The sequence below is a fragment of the Conger conger genome, chromosome 8, assembly GCF_963514075.1.
Source record: "Conger conger chromosome 8, fConCon1.1, whole genome shotgun sequence".
In the NCBI taxonomy this organism is placed as follows: Eukaryota; Metazoa; Chordata; class Actinopteri; order Anguilliformes; family Congridae; genus Conger; species Conger conger.
The window spans coordinates 35,453,801-35,472,984 of NC_083767.1; the positions used below are offsets into that span (position 1 = coordinate 35,453,801).

Sequence of the window (19,184 nt, forward strand, 5' to 3'; positions counted from 1 at the left end):
ACATCATTTCCTGTGACGTAGCAGAGTAAAACATGCCGGCTGAGTGAGTTGAATGCACGTGTGTTTGTATTTTTTATATTCAAGGTTATAGCTTACTGAACGAGGCAGTATGTAGCACTACATTTCATACACGAGTATTTACACTGTCGGCAACAATGCAGAGATTTTTGCAAGTTTCGTTAAAGCAATTTGCTGCTGTTAATTGCTCGCGTCACATGTCTGTTTCTCTCGGACAACTGCATAGTGGAATAAAAGGCGATGAGTCGTTTAAATTGTTTATTTCCAACTTGACTGCGTTCAGAAGGAAAACGGGAGGATCTGTGGCATCGCTTATCGGACGAATATCAGCGTCTAGATTGTACACCACTGAACACATTACAGGTGAAGCGACATTTGGCCGGAGGAAAAATCGAACCTCATCCCATTACGCATCGGTGGAGCCAGAAAAAGAAGAACATTTTGTTTTTATCGACTACACAACACCGGACGATTCCAACGAAAATCTGATTCTAAACCATAACGTGCTCCAGCCCGAGGATGTCACGAGGACCAAAGAGAAGATCCAGAGGAAGACAAGTGATGCGGTGAATCACCGGGCCTTGGAATTGCAGCTCAAGTCTTTAGAAGGCGCGGTAGCAGCTGAGGGCGACCCAGATTCCTGCATTGAGTTTCAGGACACAGGGTTCCCAGAAATTCCGACGAAGACAAGGACTAGTAAGAAACGCAAAAAGAGCCAAAAAGTGTATGGCACTCCGGACCCCGATGTTCCTGTCAGTGATTCTTGTTGCACGGGGTGTGGTGCGGTAATGCACTGTACTGTTCCAGATTTGCCCGGCTATCTACCAAGTGAGAAATACAAAATATTAACAGAAAATAACCAATTGAACAAGGCCATATGCCAACGTTGCCACTTGCTCACACACCATCAAAAGGCACTAAACGTCCAGATGTCCAAAGAGGAGTACAGACATATAGTCAGCAATATACGAAAGGAGAAAGCTTTGGTGTTACTGATTTTGGACCTCTTGGACATCCCCGACTCCATCATCCCAGACTTGTTAGACCTGGTAGGGAAAAATAAGCACATCGTGGTGCTTGGCAACAAAATTGACTTGTTGCCAGGAGACTCTGTTGGCTATTTAAAACGGATCAAGGAGCGGATTCTACAGTATTGCACTGAAGTGGGGATTCTGGTTGATGACAATATTAAAGGTGTCCACCTCATAAGTGCCAAAACAGGCTATGGGATTGAAAAACTAATTTCGAGTCTGCAGAGCTCCTGGAAATACAAAGGGGATGTATACCTGGTGGGAACTACGAATGCTGGGAAATCTACGCTGTTTAACACTTTTCTGGAGTCAGACTATTGCAAATCCAAAGCCTCCGACTTAATCCGCAAAGCTACCATTTCCCCATTTCCAGGTATGTATCACCTGTGAGCAGGGCTTCCTTGCACGCCCACAATGCAAGGTCTTGTGAGGTTCTCATGTATGTCTAAAAAGGATGTCATTTTGTATTGTAATAGCGTTCAATAGCTGTAAATGTGTATATACGGCTGTTTTGAATGGCGGAATTCATCATTATTTCTCATTTGATGCAATTGGTTGGAGGGATTGTAAAAAATGTTATGTTTCAACTGCAGTGGAAATATTGTAGTGCCTGACCAATGCTTAATATCACTCCCTGCAGGTACAACGCTGAACCTCCTGAAGTTCCCCATCATAAATCCTACTCCATACCGTATATACAAGAGGTTGGAGCGGTTGAAGAGTGACTCGGCTCAGACAGAGGCAGACCTAAGCCCACAGGAGCAGCAAACACTGCTGCAGCTGAGCAAGCAGGGTTATTTAGTCGGTGAGAACATGCCTTCAGCAGCGAGAATGAACGTGATGGCAATGAGGGCTAAGGACAGTGGTTCAGGCAGATGTGCAGCTCATGCTGACTCCTACTTTATCTTTGATGAATTTATTATAACTAGTCTGGCCCCCAAACTGTAATTGTTTTGAGTGAAATTCAAAATGAATTGAATTTGAGTATAATTTGAGGTAATAACTTAACTTGAATTTTGTTATAACTTCCTCCCTAGACCCAAGATGTTTGCACTAAGATTATAGTAACCGAAGTGGTCTGGGGGCCTGTATCACAAAGCAGGATTACTTAGTTAGCTGGATAACTGCACTGAGTAAAACCTGGAACAGCTTTTACTTTTACTTGTCAATTCCGTCTTGCAAAGACGTGTGTACAAAAGAAACCAAAACAAGGGCACCGCTAATCCCCAGGATCCAAAACAAAGAAAAAGATGGACTCACTCCAGCCGTAAGGATCTCTTTCCGCTAGCCCAGTCTTCTAGACTGCCAAGAGATGGTTGCTACTTGTCTTATCTCCATTTGTTTTGTAGTAGTTTATTTTTTGGTTGACCTTAATCCATTACAGTCAGACTTTTTACAGACTTTTTTTTCCCCCAATTGAATTTGAACAAATGGAGGGAATCACTGTCAGTCAAGATTTATAACAGTTCACAGTGATGATGTATTGAAATGTATTGAACCATGGAATTGAACCCCCTATCCACAGTCTTTGCTTGATAAGCTTATTTCAGATTGGACTGTCACATGTTGCATGTTGAACATGCCACAGCCTCTCTTTAACACGTCTCGTGTTCCAGGTCGCATCGGGAGAACATTCCGGTCAAACACTCAGGCGCTGAGAGTCCGTCGCACGGTGGAGTTTGACCATGAGAGCCTCAGCATTGGAGAGGAAGATAAAGAACAAAGCTTTCCCAGTGAGGCTTCTGTCCCAGAGGAGTTCACTCACAATGAGCTGAAAGACGCCCGCTGGCTGCATGACACACCAGGCATCATGAAAGAGCAGGACGTGAGTCTCGTCAGTTTTCATGCTTCCGACATCACTCTTCACCTGAAAAGCACCCCACAATTTTCAATAGACTGGGTCTTTAAGTACAAGCCTTTTTAGTGAAGGTGCTGATAACCTTCTGTTAAAGCCTGGTGATCATATGAATAAGCCGTGATGTGGAACATGGTGAATTTGAGTGCATAGTTTGTTGTGTGATTTTTGCACCTCTGGACAACACAAGGCATGTCTATGCATGCAGGAGTGAAATGTTGTTTACTGTCCTCAACAGCTCACATTAATTAAGGGCATTCAAATAATTTTCCATCCTCATCACCACTTCTGCGGTACGTGAATGTGAAGAATTTCTCCCAAATGCAAATGTCTCTGAGGCTCCAACGGAGATTCAATGTGAACATTACAGTATTCATTTTAATAGCAGAGGCTCTTGACCACAGCAGCTGGTGTATTCTTGTTTATGCAGAGTATTTTGGCTGTGCAGTTGGGGAGTAATCACCTTGTTCAAGGTTAACCTGGGAACTGAAACGGAAATCTCTTTTACCACTTCATTCTGCCAATTCTCCTGTTTAACACAATATTTTTCATACACAATTTTTTCATACATTGGCTAAGGTCAATAGTGGTAAACAGCTTGGTTATTGCGAGATATGATCCCTTTAACCGTGGTGCAAGATATGACTACATGAAAAGTATCACTCTGATTTTACAACTATTTAGTTCAATAAAATGTCTTAAAACACTGCACAGCCTCTTGCTTCTACGATGTGACCTGGCGTATATATACACTGAATGAGCACTGTGAATTTATTAGGTTGTTTTTATTTATTTTTATTTTAGACTTAGACTTATTTTAGATTGGTCTTCTGCTGCCTATCCACTTTGGGTCTGGCACTTTGTGTATTCAGATATGCTCTTCTTCATACCACTGTTGTAATGTGTGGTTATTTGTGTTACTGTCACCTTCCTGTCAGCTTCGACCAGTCTGGCGCACCATTCTCTGAAAACTCAAGAGTCTTTTGTGCGTGCAAATCCCGGGAGATCAGCAGTTTCTGAAAAACTCAAACCGCCCTGTCTGGTACCAATAATCACTCCATGGTGATTCATTAGAATTCCCTTGGATCACTTGGATTTCTTCCCCATTCTGACATTTGGTCTGAAAAACGGCTGAACCTTTTAAGAATGCTTTTATGCATTTAGTTGCTGCCACATGATTGGCTGATTAAATAGTTGCATTAATAAGCTGGTGTGCAGATCAAACCTAATAAAGTGGTTAGAGTGTATATTCTATGCATTAGTGACTGTGATGTAAACAGGGCTTCATTCCCATCTTTCTGTGTGTTTTTTCCCCCTCCTGGCCTGCAGGTCCTCAGTCTGCTGACTGAACAGGAGCTGAAGATGGTGGTGCCTACCCATGCCATCATACCCAGGACTTTTGTGGTGAAACCTGGGGGGGTGATGTTCTTGGGGGCTCTGGCACGAATCGACTACTTGGAGGTAATTCCACAGTGGTGTGCACTTCATCATTGAAGTGTATGGCTAAGTAGGGGTTGCAGCTAATTCAATAAATGAGAGGAAGTTTGTAGTTTGAAGCCAGCTTGAAGCTCGAAGTCCAGAAACACACAGCCCTCCTTCCTTCCTCTGCTCCAATCTGGGAGCAGCGGACACATTATTCATTTTAATGCTGATATAAGTAGAGAATATAAGCCTTTTATTTTTATAATGTCTTGTGTTTTAGGCCTTTAGGTTGTATCAGGGCTTAAAGTTCTCAGGCAAGGTGCTGGATTTTGACATTTGGCCGTTTTTTTCACAAAATAATATTCTCGCAAAATAAATAAATAAAAGAGTAAACACAACAACCATTCCCCAGCCAAGTTTATTTGGAGAATTTAACGACGAATAAGCAGACTAGCGACTCCTGCACCCCCTAATCCCCCCTCCCTGGTCAGCTACTACCTTAACAGAAGAATTTCTTTTTTTTAAAATCCTGAACAATGCATTTCAGGCACATCATTTTTTCATGCTTCAAGCCCTGCTGTATTTTTGTCCTCAAATGCTGGGAATTGAGGCTTCCTGCTCATTGGTTGTAACAGCTTCCGGTTTCTTCCCTGTCATTTTCATTGCTTTCAGGGGGAGAACTCCTGCTGGTTCTCGGTTATTGCTTCCAATCTGCTCCCAGTTCACATGACCAGTTTGGAAAAAGCTGATGCCATCTATCAGAAGCATGCTGGGAAAACTCTGCTTGGGGTGAGTGGGCATTCCCAGGACTGCAGGATCAACATGTGGAAAGGAAGGCAGAGAAAGGATTTTTTGGGATAGGGGAATATAGGGGAGATGGAGGGGAAAGTGAATCAGGATGGAGAACATGGAGAGGTATTTCCTCTGGATCTTCAGGTCATGACAGCAGTTCAGGGATTGTCCTCACTGAGGTGGGCAGGTTGTCCCACCATTAGGGAGCCTGTAGTAGTCAAGGCCAGGAAGAGGTCTGGATCCAAACCTTGCACATGATGAGCTACAAGGCAGAACTGATCCTATTCAGGTACTATCACCTTAGAGAAGGACAGCCTAGGATCTGGGATCAGATTTCCCCTGTTCTTGTTCTGAACCTCATTTATATTAAGAAAGCAAACTGGTCCATGATCAGCAGTCGCTGTGTACCAAAACTCTGGTCCCTGAAGGAGTTTGTTAAAGAGCTGTTCTATGTTCCCCGAACAGGTACCCACAGGAGGAGAGGAGCGAATGAGAGGTTTCCCACCTCTTGTTCCCCAGGATTTGGAGCTGAAGGGCCAGGGCTACCCTCAGGCTACGGCCGACATCAAGCTCTTCTCTGTGGGTAAGTCCCTGCAGAGCAAGCTAGAGGCAACTGTGCCTAAGAAATTCCCCCTGGAAGAAACCATTATCCTATTGCATGCTGTGAACCATGTTCACATATAGGACCACCTGTTCTACCTAGAGATTGTATGTTCTAGGTATGTGACTTTTGTAGCTTTTCATATTTGACCTTAGTGGCTCCAGGGGACTGTAGTGCCTGTTGTGGTGTGTGGTTATTTGCTTTCACACAGGTGCATACCAGGTAAATATAGTGTTGCATATGTCTGTCATACATTGCAATGTGAATATTAGGCCATTCGTTGTCAGATAGCTGTCTCATCTGTAGAAAAGCAGGGTCATTTGCCTGGAAAAGATGTATATTTTTTCAATAGTCCCCCTGACAGAAGTTTGAGCAGTTGCACAATAATTTCATGGTTAATCTATTAATCTACTCTGGGGGGGGGGGGGAACTCCAAAATATAGAGAATGGTAAAATAGGATGATGAAATGAGATAAATCCATTCAAGGTCACAGTTGAGGTGACAGTGTGGGACACACACTCAATCTCTCTCTCACTCTTCACCCCCAGGTTGGGTGACAGTGACAGGTCACCTTGGAGACCGGTTCCTCCTCAGGGCACATGTTCCTGAGGGGGTGGGAATCCGTGTGCGGGACCCCCCACTGCTCCCGTACATTGTCAACCTGAAGGGGGAGCGCTTGGGCAAGAGTCCTGCCTACAGGACCAAAAAGCCTCTGGGTCTGCTGGAACGTAGCCTGTCTGCGAAAGGGGCGCAGAAACTGAAAGTGAAGAAGAAGGTGTCATGACCACCGAATAAATAATGAAAAAGTGCATATCATGCATATCATTGCAGTCGTATAACCCAGTTGAGGGACCGGGGGATTCATTCAAAATTTTTACCAAAAAGAAGACAATACGTCAAGCAATATACACTGAGCTCCATAACATTTGGGTCAAAGACATGTTTTTTTGTTTTTTTTAACTCTATATCCTTTTAGATTTGTAATCAAGCAATTCACATGTAATCAAGAAAGTGCACATTCTCAGCTTTTATTAAAGGGCATGACTATACATTTTGGCTTCACGGTGTAAAAATTTGCTGCACTTTTTATACATCCCCCTACTTTAGGGGACCATAATATTTGGGACAAACATGTTTAACATCTAATCTTGATTCTAGGCTTTTGAATGCATTTGGAGTCTGATATTGCTGTTTGTCAACATGAGGAGCAGAGTTGTGCCAATGAAAGTCAAGGAAGCCATTATGAGAGGGTGAGAAATAAGAACAAAAACATTGGCCAAACTTTAGGCTTACCTTGCCCTACTGTTTGGAAGATTGGAATCGTTGGTGAGCCCAGTTATTGCAATGGGCCAGGTAGGCCAAGGAAGATATCTACAGGTGATGATCAAAGAATTCTCACTATCATGAAAACTCCCCAAACACCTTTCCCACGCATCAGAAACCCTCCCCGGGAGGAAGGCTTGGATATGTCAGTGAATACTGTCCACAGGTTACTTAACAAATGGAGCTACAGAGGCTACACTGCAAGATACAAACCAATAGTGGCCCACAGAAACAGGATGGCCAGGTTACTGTTCGCTAAGATTCACTTTATCTGAGTTATGGCAAGAGCAGAGTGTGGGGGCCAAAAGGAACTGCCCAAGATCCATTTAATGTGACAAATATGCAATAATAAATCAGGGGAAATCAATGGGGCAAATACTTTATTCTTGGTGCTGTATATATAGGAAGCATTGAATTGCATTTGATTCTTTTTACTATTTGAGTATTTGGAGCATTTCATTTTCTATTTTTAAATGCTGTTTTAAAGGTTTGACTCCAGCTTAAAAGCCTCCAATACATCATTGGTATGCATTTGAAAAGTTGTTCTTTTAACAATTTGAAAAGTACTCAGATATTTGAATGCAATCCAATACAAATAATTACAATTACAGTGCTGTATTTGCAAATATAAAAAAACAAGGTTTTTGACCTACAGTACATCTGGTTGCAATGTGCAGGTAACAGTAGTAAGTTCTCCAACTCGTAAAAGATGACTTGTGTGAATGATTACACGGTCTCCAGACAAAAGCACAGTATGATCTGTACAACAGTGAGTGTCAAACCTCTGCCCTGTCCATTCTAGACGGTGTAACAGTGCATGTATGGACTCACCTATTACAAAGAGAAATACCACAGGTGACTCCAAAAGGTGAGGCAGGATAAACAATCCCATAGTTTATTTTATACATCAAGCAGCGACAGGTAGCTGTGAACATGGTGCAACAAACCATATACTAAGCACAGAAGCAATTCCCACACAAATGCTGTTCAAAGCACACGACGCAACAGCAAATGTCCACACATTGTATAGGCTAAACACATTTTTTTTTATGTGACAGATGGGGAAAAAAAAAAAAAAAAAAAAAAATCATGATTGTCAAAAAGCAAATAAAAAATGGTGTACCATGTGTCTTCACATTCTGCACTGTCAATAAAAAAAAAACATAAAAACGAGGCAATCTTTGGACTTTCTTTCCCCCCTTAATAAAAAAAAGAAAAAGAAAAAAAAGGCTACTCCTGAAGAGTACAGACACTAGGAGATCAGTTTTGAAAGCATAAACTAGGTAAACACTGAATATACATTTTGGAAGGCAAAAAGCAATGAGAAAAAAATAAAGGGGACAGGGGGGATTCATTCCACTTAGGTTCTCTAGTTCTGCCAAAAATGTTTAACTCCTGATGGAATCGGGTGGTTTCACCATGGCTATATACAATGTTTAGACAGTTATTTAACAAAAATAAGAATCCAAACAAGAGTGATGGGGGGAGGGGGGGAAATCACAGTTGCGAAAGTGCTCATTGTAAATGAAGAGAAGACGATGCTACACATAGTAAAACAAATAATAATAATAATAAAAGTATCCCCCCCCACCTGAATCAGTCTGTTAAACTCGGCCTGACTGATCCATGCACTGCTACCACCAGTCTCGAAGCAGTATCAGATGGCGTCTCTCCAGTGGAGCACACTGACAAATAAAAAAAAGAGCCAAGAACTCCAATTCTTCTCTTAGCTACTGGCAAAGGACCACCTGGGTCCGTCGAATTTAGCCTCCCCGCTGGAGCGGAGGGTCTGTCTTTGGTTCTTCATTTAGAAGTGTTATGCTTTCCTTTCATAATGGAATCGCTTTTGTTACTCTCAGACAGGGCAGTGAATGAGGAGGGAGAGAGACAAAACGAAAAACAACCCATGAACTGTAGAGAAAGGAGTCAATACTGGTTGGGGGCATTCCACAGTAAAAAAGCAAAAGGTTTCCATACCACGAATGCCATGGTGTCATGATTCTGTACCAGTGAGCAGTCACTTTCAATCAAAGAAAGATTTCATGGGATTTTACCAGTTTTCTTGTTGATTTGATAGTTTAAATCATGGATCTCAATTTCCAGTCCAGGACAGCTCTAATGTTTGCAGTTTTTGGGCTTCCTTTTAATGCCTTAATTGACTTTGAAAGGTTAGTGGACTGTCATCAGTAAATTACTTAAATGAAGCACTCAAGTGCTGAAGCACAGCAAAAGTAAATAGGCACAGCACCCCCCTCATAAAGATCATAGTACCCCTTGTGTAGATCATTAACCACTCTCCCAATGCATGCCTTTGCCCTCTTGAGTTTTAATTCTTTCAACCAAACAGATAGACTGTCACTCAGTTCAGCGCCGATGAGCAATTGTGTCCTGTAGAGAACTCTGGTCATGTGGTCTCATTCCTTTCTTATAGGCCCGGGATTCCCCAACGTTGTCATGATTTAAATATTCTGAAAGAAACCCGTGAACATCGGAGCCAAAGAAAGCTCAAAAAGCTGCCATTGTCCCAACAATGTTGAGAAGACTGTAGATTAAATTCTTATTCTTTCTAAGTCAAACCGGTTAATCGGTACTGAAATGAGATCCACTGACTGCCCACATAAACCTGCTTATGGCAGTGCTTTTCCAGAGCCACAATAAACCTTAACAGTACACACACACACAAAAAAAAAAAACCTCCCGTGTTTCAGGGTAGCTGTTCTGTTTTAAAGTGTACATTTACAAAACGATAAAAGCTGAACGCAATTTTTCTTCTACAAGGAGACCAAGATAAACAACACATCTTTCAGAACAGTGGAATACAAATAAGAATTTATATATAATATATATTTAGAAAAGGTCAATAGTAAAGCAAAGATTCACCAGTGATGCCTGATATCTGAGATATGGAGGTACAGTAAGAAATACAGAGATACCAAACACCAGAAACCAGTTTCAGGCGAGCTACCTGTGTAGTCACCTGTTCTAATTCATCAGTTAAGTGCTGAGTGACTGAACACCAGCCAAACCTGTGGCTCTCTGAGACCAGGGTTGGGGGCCCCTGGTGAAGGGCCTTCTGTTGTTTTAGCTTCACTGGTCCCCCTTGGCGGCACTCTCCAGGTAATATACGTTCACCAGGTGACGGTTGAGATGGAGTCGGTACTCCACCTCCGCCTTAAAGGTGCGGTCACAGAAAATGCACGTGTGGCTGCCAGATTTGGTGACAGCAGGGGCGTTGGGAGGTCCCTCTGTGGGAGTGGACACTGGTGTGGTCGCTGGCGTGGTCGCTGGCGTGGTCGTGGTCGTGCTCGGCCCAGCAGATTTCACGCCAGCAATGACCAAGGCGATACCGTGGAGGCCCGAGTCATCGCTACCCTCGGAGACACTGTCGCTGATGTCGCTGCCATCGTGACTGTGGATGCCCTCATCCTCCTCCATGTCGGTAGCCTTGCCCCGCCTCCTTGCCGAGAGCTCCAGCCGGTGGAGGGGGGCGGGTATGGTCCCACGTGCCACTTCAGGGCCCCGCCCTAGGGCCGTACCTTCATTGACCCTGCTGCACCCCTCAGGGGCCTCCTCCTCCTCCCCAGTTCTCTCTCCTCCCACAGGCTTCTGGTGAATAGATGTCCCAACCTCCTTAAACTCCTTCCTCAAGTTGTCCTCCTGAGCACTGGGACCCCATTTCCCCCGAATGGGTGGCCTGTGGAGTTTGGTCTCTGCTGGGCCCAGTTTGGCCTCCATGGGGCCTGGTTTGGCCATGGTCTTTTTGGTTCTCTTAATCACGCTGACTCCTAGGGGTCGGTCAATCCTCTTGCTCAGCCTGGTGCTGCATTCGGGCCCCTGGATGCGCTTCGGTGCCTCATGCCTCCCCCGGAGCACAGTGGAACTCTGCGGCCGTCTCTCCTCGGCTGCCAGCTTCCTGCTTGGCCCACAGAGGGCCTCATTCTGGTGTGGGGGATGCTCACATGTGGCTGCTTTCCGTTTCCTGGAGGTGACCTTGGCTTCTTCATCCTGTGTCTTTTCTGCAGGTTTCTGGCTCTGCCCTCTGCTTGCTTTGACCACAGCTCGGACAGCTCTCGCCGGTCTACCAGATCCGCTCTTGATGGGGTCATCTGCGTCTTCACTCTTCCTCTCCTTCTCTACACTCTCCCTTTCTGCTCTCTCCTTCTCCATTCTCTCCTTCTCAACTCTCTCTCTTTCTGCTCTCTCTTTCTCCATCCGCTCCTTCTTTCTTTCAGCTCTCTCCTTCTCCATTCTCTCATTTTCTTCTCTCTCTCTTTCAGCTCTCTCATTCTCCATTCTCTCATTTTCTGCTCTCTCCATTTCCATCCTCTCCTTCTCTTCTCTTTCTTTCTCCAATCGCTCCTTCTCTGCCCTCTCTCTTTCCAATCTCTCCTTCTCTGCTCTTTCTCTCTCCACTCTTTCCTTCTCCATCCTCTCCTTCTCTACTCGCTCTCTTTCTGCTCTCTCCTTCTCTATCCTCTCCTTCTCTAATCTCTCTCTTTCTTGTCTCTTCATTTCCACCCTTTCCTTTGCTGCTCTCTCCATTTCTAGCCTATCTTTCTCTGCCCGCTCTCTCTCCAGTCTCCCCTTCTCTACCCTTTCTCTCTCCACCCTCTCATTCTCCATCCTCTCTCTCTCCTCCCTCTCTGCTCTCTCCTTTGCCGCTCTCTCTTCCTCTGCTCTCTCAGCATCACCGGCATTCTGCTCCCTCTCTTCCTTCTCCTCTTTGGCATTGGCCATTTTCCTGACCTTGCTCTCTCTCCTGGGCTGGGTCTCTGCAGAGACACCTGCAATTTTGTTGGCCTTTGCCTTTCTCGTCACCTTCCCGCCTACCCTCTCCTTTCTCTCTCCTGGCTTTACCCCTCTCCTTTCCTCTGCTACCACCGACTTCTGAGTCTTCCTCACAGTTTCCCTCTTGGGGGTCTCCCTCTCCTCCACCCTTTTTGAGGTCTCCCTCTCCTCCCTCCTCTTAGAGGTGTCTCTCTCCTCCACCCTTTTGGAGCTCTCCCTCTCCTCCACCCTTTTGGAGGTCTCCCTCTCCTCCACCCTTTTGGAGGTCTCCCTCTCCACCCTCCTCTTGGGGGTCTCCCTCTCCACCCTCCTCTTGGGGGTCTCTCTCTCCTCCCTCCTCTTGGAGGTCTCCCTCTCCACCCTCCTCTTGGGGGTCTCCCTCTCCACCCTCCTCTTGGAGGCCTCTCTCTCCTCCCTCCTCTTGGAGGTCTCCCTCTCTTCACTCCTCTTGTGGGTCTTGTCTCGCTGTTCCTTTTTGGCAGCAGTTGAAAGAGGGTTAGCTTTAGATGGCTTTTTGGTTGATAGGTTGATGGGGTCCGGCGTAGGCTGGCTGTCTACTGCCACCCCTTCTCCTTCTCCTCCTCCTCCTCCTCCACCCGTCGCTCCCTCTCTCCTGCCGGACTTTCTCTCAACCTTACCCTCCTTGATCCCTGTCAGGACGTACCGGGCCTCCTTGCCCACGCTGTAATAGGTGGGGGAACCGGACTCCGGCTTCTTGATGCGGAGTTTGACTTTTGACACGTCCAAAGTGATATCGGAGCAGTCTGGGTGACGGGATTTGACGTGGTACTGCAGGTTGCACTTCTTGGACGCAGCATAGGTGCAGACAGGGCAGAGGAACTGCCTGGGGTTGACGTGGAGCTCCACATGCTTCTTGTAGTTGCTGCGGTCGGCTGTCTTGTACTGGCAGTGAGGGCAGCTCAGGGGCTTGGGCCCATTGTGGACCTGTCGGGCGTGGCGCGTCACCTCGTGCTGATTGGCCGCCAGGTAACTGCAGCTGTCACACTTGAAGGGTCTCTCACCTACAGCCAAGACAGGTGTAGATATCCATCATCAATATAATGCATGTAGTCATATGCATGCGCGCACACACACACACACACATATGCATTTTAATACAACCAGCGATAAGATTAAAAGGATTCACAAGGCATAGTAAATACTATTTCAACAAGGTAAGAAAACAAACACACACGTCAACATTCAATTTGCATACAATACATACCGGTCTACCAGATATCCCAAACCAACCAATCCATCGATTGCAGAGAACGCAACAAGAAAAATGTGGGGTTAACACGGTGAAGGGAAATTCAGAATACAGACAACAGTACATGCATTTGAACACAAAACCCACGCTTAAGAGAATCACCTTCCGTCTTGTCCCTTTCCTGAAGCTCCTCCATCATTCAAAGCTCATTACATCACACACACACACACACACACACACAATGAAACAAAGCAGAATCACAAGCACAATCGGCCTTTTCTTTTCTGTCCATGAGCTTTACTTAAGTAGTTATGCAAGGTCTTCTTTGCGACCGTTCAACCATTCCCCTGAACAGAACCTCACCTGAGTGTGTTCTCATATGTCTGGTCAGGTGGGTCTTCTGTGAGCTTGAATACTTGCAGTAAGAACATCGAAATGGCCGCTCGCCTGAGAATAAAATGGAGAACACGTTAAGGCTTCACAAATGTATTAACACTGCGGGTGTCTAGCTACACAACTACAGTCACGTCTAAAATTCTCTTCAGGAATGGGTTTTGGAAATGCAGGATGGACTTTGTATGAGTTGACTAAGCAGGTAATTTTTGTGCCGTTATTCCCATCATTAATGGTTGATCTCATGCTGTTTTCTCTATTTTAGGGGATGAAGTAGTACATGTGTGTGTGTGGCGCTTACCTGTGTGGTTGTAATGCTTACCTGAGTGGTTGTGGTTTGTATCTGTGTTGGTGTTGTGCTTACCTGAGTGGGTGTGGTGCTTATCTGAGTAGGTTTGATATGCATCTGTGTGAGTGTGGTGCTTACCTGAGTGGGTATGGTATGCATCTGTGTGGGTGTGGTGCTTACCTGAGTGGGTGTGGTATGTATCTGAGTGGGTGTGGCACTTACCTGAGTGGGTGTGGTTATGTATCTGTGTGGGAGTGGCGCTTACCTGTATGAGTGCGGATGTGCTGCACGTAGTTGTTCTTGCGGTCGGAGAAGTAGCAGCACTGTCCGCAGGTGTACAGCTTGCTGGGGAAGTGGTTCCTCAGGTGCTTCTTCCAGTGGTATTGGCTGATGGTGGTGTAGGTGCAGATGGTGCACTTGTAGACGCGCTGGCTGTCCCCTTCCTTGCTGTGGTGCTTGAGGTGCGCCATGTAATGGTCATAGCGGTTGGTGTTGTAGCCGCAACGCTCACAGCGAATCACGCCCTTGGTGTAGACTGCCCCTTCTCCGCCCCCTTCGGGGACGGGTTCCGCCCCATTGGCTAGCTCATCCTCTTCCTCCTGGGCCTGTTCTGCCACAAGCAGCTTCTTGGCACTGTGGACGCGGATGTGGTCGACAAACTCCTCCTCGCACTCGGCCTCGTACTGGCAAGGCTTGCAGTGAAAAGGCTTCTTCTTACTCCGGCAGTTCTCCATTAGTTGGCGGACAATCCTCTTACGCTTACACCCCACTGTTGGACTAGATGGAGACCCCTCTCCCTTCCCCTCCCCTTCTGTTTCTTGGTCCTCCTCCTCCTTCTCTTCCTCCTCCTCCTCCTCCTGCTCCTGCTCCTTCCGCCCTTTGTACGAGTGGGAGCTGACAGCCTGTGGGGTTTCAGGGTAGATGTCAAACGAGGCATCGGCATGGTGGCTGTCGGCAGTGCCATCGGCGTAGCCGCAATGCACCAGGCCCTCGTCCTCACTGTCGGAGTAGCAGCTGCTGCCCACGGTCTTCAGCTCCACCATCTGCTTCTCCTCCGGAGAGTAGTCTCCGCTGCCTCCTCCCTCCGACGTCAGCGCGACGTTGGCCAGCATGACCAGCTGAGGTGCGGCCAGGTCCGTCCGGGGGATCTCCGTCACCCCGGTCTCCTCTCCACCCATGGCCACACCCACCAGCGGGGTGAACATGACCACCCCCACAGGGTAGACTGTCTGGGCAGCCATGTTGGGATGGACTGTGTGGGGGGTGGGGTTGGGGGGAGGAACAGCAGAGAAGACCAGGTCATGATTTCAGACTTCACACTGCATGCTGCATACACCAAAAAAGTGCAATGCTCTCATTTTTGTAACCCTTGTACTTAAATTAATTCACTGGCTAACATTTTCTGCCACCCTGACAATTGCACCGATCTGATTAAGAACTCTCCATGAATCTCTAGCTCTAGCGGTGGTTTGCTTAGCATATTAAATGTACTTTTTGAATCCCTTCTCCTAAATGAATCAGCTTGAACTGAACTGCAGACAAGCTCCAACACAAGTTCCTCACACTTTTTCAACTCACTACACAGCTTTGAGAATCTGAAAGATTTCCACTCAATTAAAGACATTTCTTTAAGAATGTATTTCTCCAGCCCTGATCCTGGTGACCCAAATAGTGTTCCAGTTTTCATTGTTTTTACACAATTAAATCATCCCTTGTAGACGTGAACTCACCTCACCTGGTTTCTTGCGTCTAAACCAGTTGCTGATTTTAATATAGAAGCTGACACCACATACGCATTTTTTTTTTAAAGCGTGTTGTGCACAAAAATAGTGTTGTGCTGTCATAACACCGGGCTTGTAGGGGTTAAGGGCAGTTGATCTCTGATGGTGCTGAAGGGTCAGTAACACCTTAGGAGAATCCAAATCAGTCTTTTGAACCACCCCTGCCCACCCACCGCAACCCCCTAGGGGGACATGTTAGGGTCCACCCTACTCATGAATAAGAATGCAGCGTTAAGATGTCATAAACAGGTCACCAGTGTTTGCTAAAAAAATTCAGGCTGTGAACTATACCCATCTTTAAAAAAGGCTTACTGGCTGCCTAATAGGCTGTTATGATTACCCTTGTAGGGTGCAGTTCTCCATTTCCAATCAGATTTCCATGCAGCTGGAGAGGGCGGGGACTCAAAGATGCAAGGAAATCTGCATGGGTTCATGGCAACTATTCCTCCATGGATCCTTGCTGATATAGGCTACCCATGGTATTCTGAAGAGGCTACCGGGGGGGGGGGGAAGGGAATCTTTCGACAAACTGTATATTGTGAACTTATGAATGGAACTGTACACAAAGAGGTTTGGTGATGGAGAAATAAGACCCCCCCCCCCCCCCCCCCAGTCAACTGAATTGAATGTGCTTTATGCAGTAGAGCTCACAAAATGCCAACTGAAATAGTATTGTCGTTGTATTAGTAATACAAACTAAATAATAATACTAATTATGTTTTTAAGATTCAAGCAGGATGCTTAATACTACAGTTTTCCAACAAGAACTTAACTGAGAAGGTTGATGTGAAACCTCAAACTAAACTGAATTCAATCTTTATTTAAATTTCATTGTTTTAAGTGAGTAACAGAGGGATTAAAAGGGCCCTCAGCTTCTCTGAAGCAACACTTGAACACATGGTAAGGCCTGTGCTATAAATTAACCTCTCTGATCAAATGGGCCTCTTCACTCAAGCTAAATTTTAAAAGCCTGCAAGTTCTGGCACTATGTCTTGTCTGCAACGCCTGTTAATATGCATCTTTTGTCTGCAGCGATTGGACAACGTTTGACCTAACCTTGTTTATTTACGCAGAACTACAGGGAGACTGGGGTCAGAGTCAGGAAATGAGCTTCCTAGTGCCCTAGCTTGTCTTGTGCTGTCAAGAATGGTAATTAGTACCAAAGAAATGCTCATCCTGGCTCACTGAATGCCGTCTAGGAGGTGTGTAAAAGGACTTAAGCACACTTCACTATGGCAATTGTGTCATGTCTACAACTCACTGGACAAAGGGCATAAAAGGGGGGAAATAAGTGGTGCTGAATACTATTGTGAGCTAACAAAAGCAAAAAAAAAAATCTAAAAATCTAACAGGGCTCAGAGAACAGTTTGTCAGTTTCTGTCACAATTATGTGACCTCCGCCCCATCCCATCCCCCACAAGTGTTCAACAGCTGACATAATCAGTGCCACTGAAACTGAAAAACAGACCTTTAACTGAAACCTTGTTTGAGAGCTGAAAAAAAGCCATGTATGGAGAGGGGCCGCGTCACTGAAGCTCTAACGCAGACTAATGCCTAGGTCTTCAAGACAATTAACAATGCGTAATTTTCACTTGGATTAACATTACAAACAACTCGGCACACAGAGAGACCAAGTATAACATATCCGAGTCAACATAAGCTTAAACATTGTCAAGTTTCAGAATAGCTGCACTCTTCTTCCTGTGTCGAATGTTTCTTGTGGTTTCTTTTAAACACAGGAAGACATATGCAGACGGCAGACATTCAGTAACGAATGTGAACAAAGTGAGGCCCTCTCAACGGCCGAACAGAGGAAGGCAGAGCCATAACATTTCGCCAATTTACTCAAGCATTTCCCCATTTAGTCTGAAGTGTTTGTGCCATTTTTAAAATAAGTTTGTCTTTACACAAAAGTAATTGGTAATAACGTTTCAAAGCCTGTTAATCAACAGCGTCACTTATTTCCTTTATATGCAAGTTTGGCAGACATCTAAGGCTACAACCTGAATATAATTTACAATAGAATGTTGTTAGGCTATATAGTTTGGAATAAAAGTTCTAACGGCAGGTTAAAAAAAAAACAGTCCAGTAGCACATAGCATTCCAGCACTGTAACATACAGCGATAACACCAGAGTCAAAAACGAACACCACAAACATAAAAGGTTTCCGTTTAAACGGTAACAATTTCCGTATTAGTGAGAAAACAGTCAACAAAATAAACTTGGGCCTTGGCGTCTGCGTGCTTGCAAACTTGTGTTCGGCCATTTTACAAGCGCTCCACCAACTTGCGTACTGTATTTAGCTGGCTGGCTACACAAACAGCAATGTGTGGACACTAACGTTACCCCAAGAAAGAGATCGGCTAACCCAGGAAGCAAATTTACCTACCCCGCAATATCCTACTTTAGAAAACGCAATATGCCTTTTTTATACTCTCGGTATTTACATATGAGCAATGAGCAAATCAACAATGTCTAGTTGTATAATTATATAGGCTATATTACAAATACCGCAAGGTAAATTGCACCAGGGAATTTCGAAGTGCAAAACAGCAGCAGTCGCAAATGAAATGTTGAGTAAAGTGAAACTTACGTTTTTAACCACTGTGAAACTAGGGGAAGCACAAACTAATTCAATTTTACTCGTTCCTGCTCGTGGTATTACAATTACTACTTTGACCAAGCGTTTCCTGCATGTGTAAGCTTTCTAGCTCACCAATAAATTATGACAGCTAAGTTTAAAGTTTTAACAAACTAGCTAGTTCTACTCGCTAATGTTCAGCTAGTCACATACTGACGGAAGAGACACATGTAGCTAACTGGCAAATGAAATAGCTACATCGCTATGAAATTTTAACAACTTGACAATAAAAATAACGTTATTGAACACAGAAAACCAAACACGAGTTTCAGCCTAACGTAACTTCATGGAAGCAACTTGTACTGGATCAAACACAATATTTATCAATGGTTGGTGTGCAAAGATTAGTTGCTTGCTCTCGTAATTTCGGCATGTAGGCTAGTTTAGGCTATATTTCTACTTCTGAGAGCGTTTCTGTTAAATAACTAGCTAACAAAATGTGTGTTAGCCGTGGTCCTGATCTTCATGCTGAAATCCGAGCTTTGCGCTCTGTCGAATCAGCCCTGGACAGCGCCTCTCCCTTTTCAGAAAGAAACTCCCTCCATATTTGATAGCTACAGTTCTACAAACTTTGCAGTTTCACAGTTAGCTACCTTTTAATTAGAAAACAACCCGAACGATTGATTTGTCAGTCCCCCTCGCTTTCGACTTACCGTTCAATTATATCCTATCTTGAGGCACTTTTAATAAAGATTTCAGAACTTATTGGATGGACAGTTTTGTTCCGGGAGTTGTAAGTCCCGCACGCATTCCAGCACAGCGCTCTGTTCGCAAGGACGGCTGACGTCAGCGCCAGCTCGTGTTCCTACACGGGGATCGGGCTGATCTAATTCCTGCGTTTATAACCTGATTTGCAGCGCCTTGAACTGTCCGTACAAATGCGCCGCCGTGACTCAATTTTATAAATTAATTCATTTTATTGTTTCACCACAACTGTAGGCCTTTAGCTACAAAATTTCAACAAACTGACATGCAAATGATCATGATCATAATGATTACAGCAACGCCCCTGATTCGTAAGGAAATTGTGCTGTGTGA

The 19,184-nt window shown here is 45.0% G+C and overlaps 2 protein-coding genes across 2 annotated transcripts; one reads left to right on the forward strand and one right to left on the reverse strand.

Moving 5' to 3' along the window:
• The first annotated feature begins 11 nt into the window (after positions 1 to 11).
• noa1 (nitric oxide associated 1) lies at positions 12 to 6,531 on the forward strand. Its single transcript, XM_061253229.1, has 7 exons — positions 12 to 1,422; positions 1,690 to 1,854; positions 2,666 to 2,874; positions 4,234 to 4,365; positions 4,999 to 5,115; positions 5,584 to 5,701; positions 6,269 to 6,531. The coding sequence occupies exons 1-7, from the start codon at positions 156 to 158 to the stop codon at positions 6,502 to 6,504; spliced, it is 2,244 nt and encodes a 747-aa protein (XP_061109213.1). The 5' UTR covers positions 12 to 155; the 3' UTR covers positions 6,505 to 6,531.
• A 1,380-nt stretch (positions 6,532 to 7,911) lies between these two features.
• On the reverse strand, positions 7,912 to 18,945 carry LOC133135891 (RE1-silencing transcription factor-like). The gene is made up of 4 exons (XM_061253227.1): positions 18,800 to 18,945; positions 13,989 to 14,975; positions 13,400 to 13,488; positions 7,912 to 12,848 (listed from the first exon to the last, which is right to left on the reverse strand). The coding sequence occupies exons 2-4, from the start codon at positions 14,962 to 14,964 to the stop codon at positions 10,131 to 10,133; spliced, it is 3,783 nt and encodes a 1,260-aa protein (XP_061109211.1). The 5' UTR covers positions 14,965 to 14,975; positions 18,800 to 18,945; the 3' UTR covers positions 7,912 to 10,130.
• Between the last annotated feature and the right edge of the window lie 239 nt (positions 18,946 to 19,184).

What these genes read in the sequence shown, in the direction of transcription:
- noa1 (XM_061253229.1), top strand. Translation starts at nt 156, where the DNA reads ATGCAGAGATTTTTGCAAGTTTCGTTAAAGCAATTTGCTGCTGTTAAT. An exon ending in CACGAATCGACTACTTGGAG is followed by an intron (nt 4,366 to 4,998) that starts GTAATTCCACAG and finishes CATTGCTTTCAG; the next exon opens with GGGGAGAACTCCTGCTGGTT. An exon ending in CTGGGAAAACTCTGCTTGGG is followed by an intron (nt 5,116 to 5,583) that starts GTGAGTGGGCAT and finishes TTCCCCGAACAG; the next exon opens with GTACCCACAGGAGGAGAGGA.
- LOC133135891 (XM_061253227.1), bottom strand. Translation starts at nt 14,964, where the DNA reads ATGGCTGCCCAGACAGTCTACCCTGTGGGGGTGGTCATGTTCACCCCG. An exon ending in GCACATCCGCACTCATACAG is followed by an intron (nt 13,489 to 13,988) that starts GTAAGCGCCACT and finishes TTTTATTCTCAG; the next exon opens with GCGAGCGGCCATTTCGATGT. An exon ending in TGAGAACACACTCAGGTGAG is followed by an intron (nt 12,849 to 13,399) that starts GTTCTGTTCAGG and finishes GCTGTAGGTGAG; the next exon opens with AGACCCTTCAAGTGTGACAG.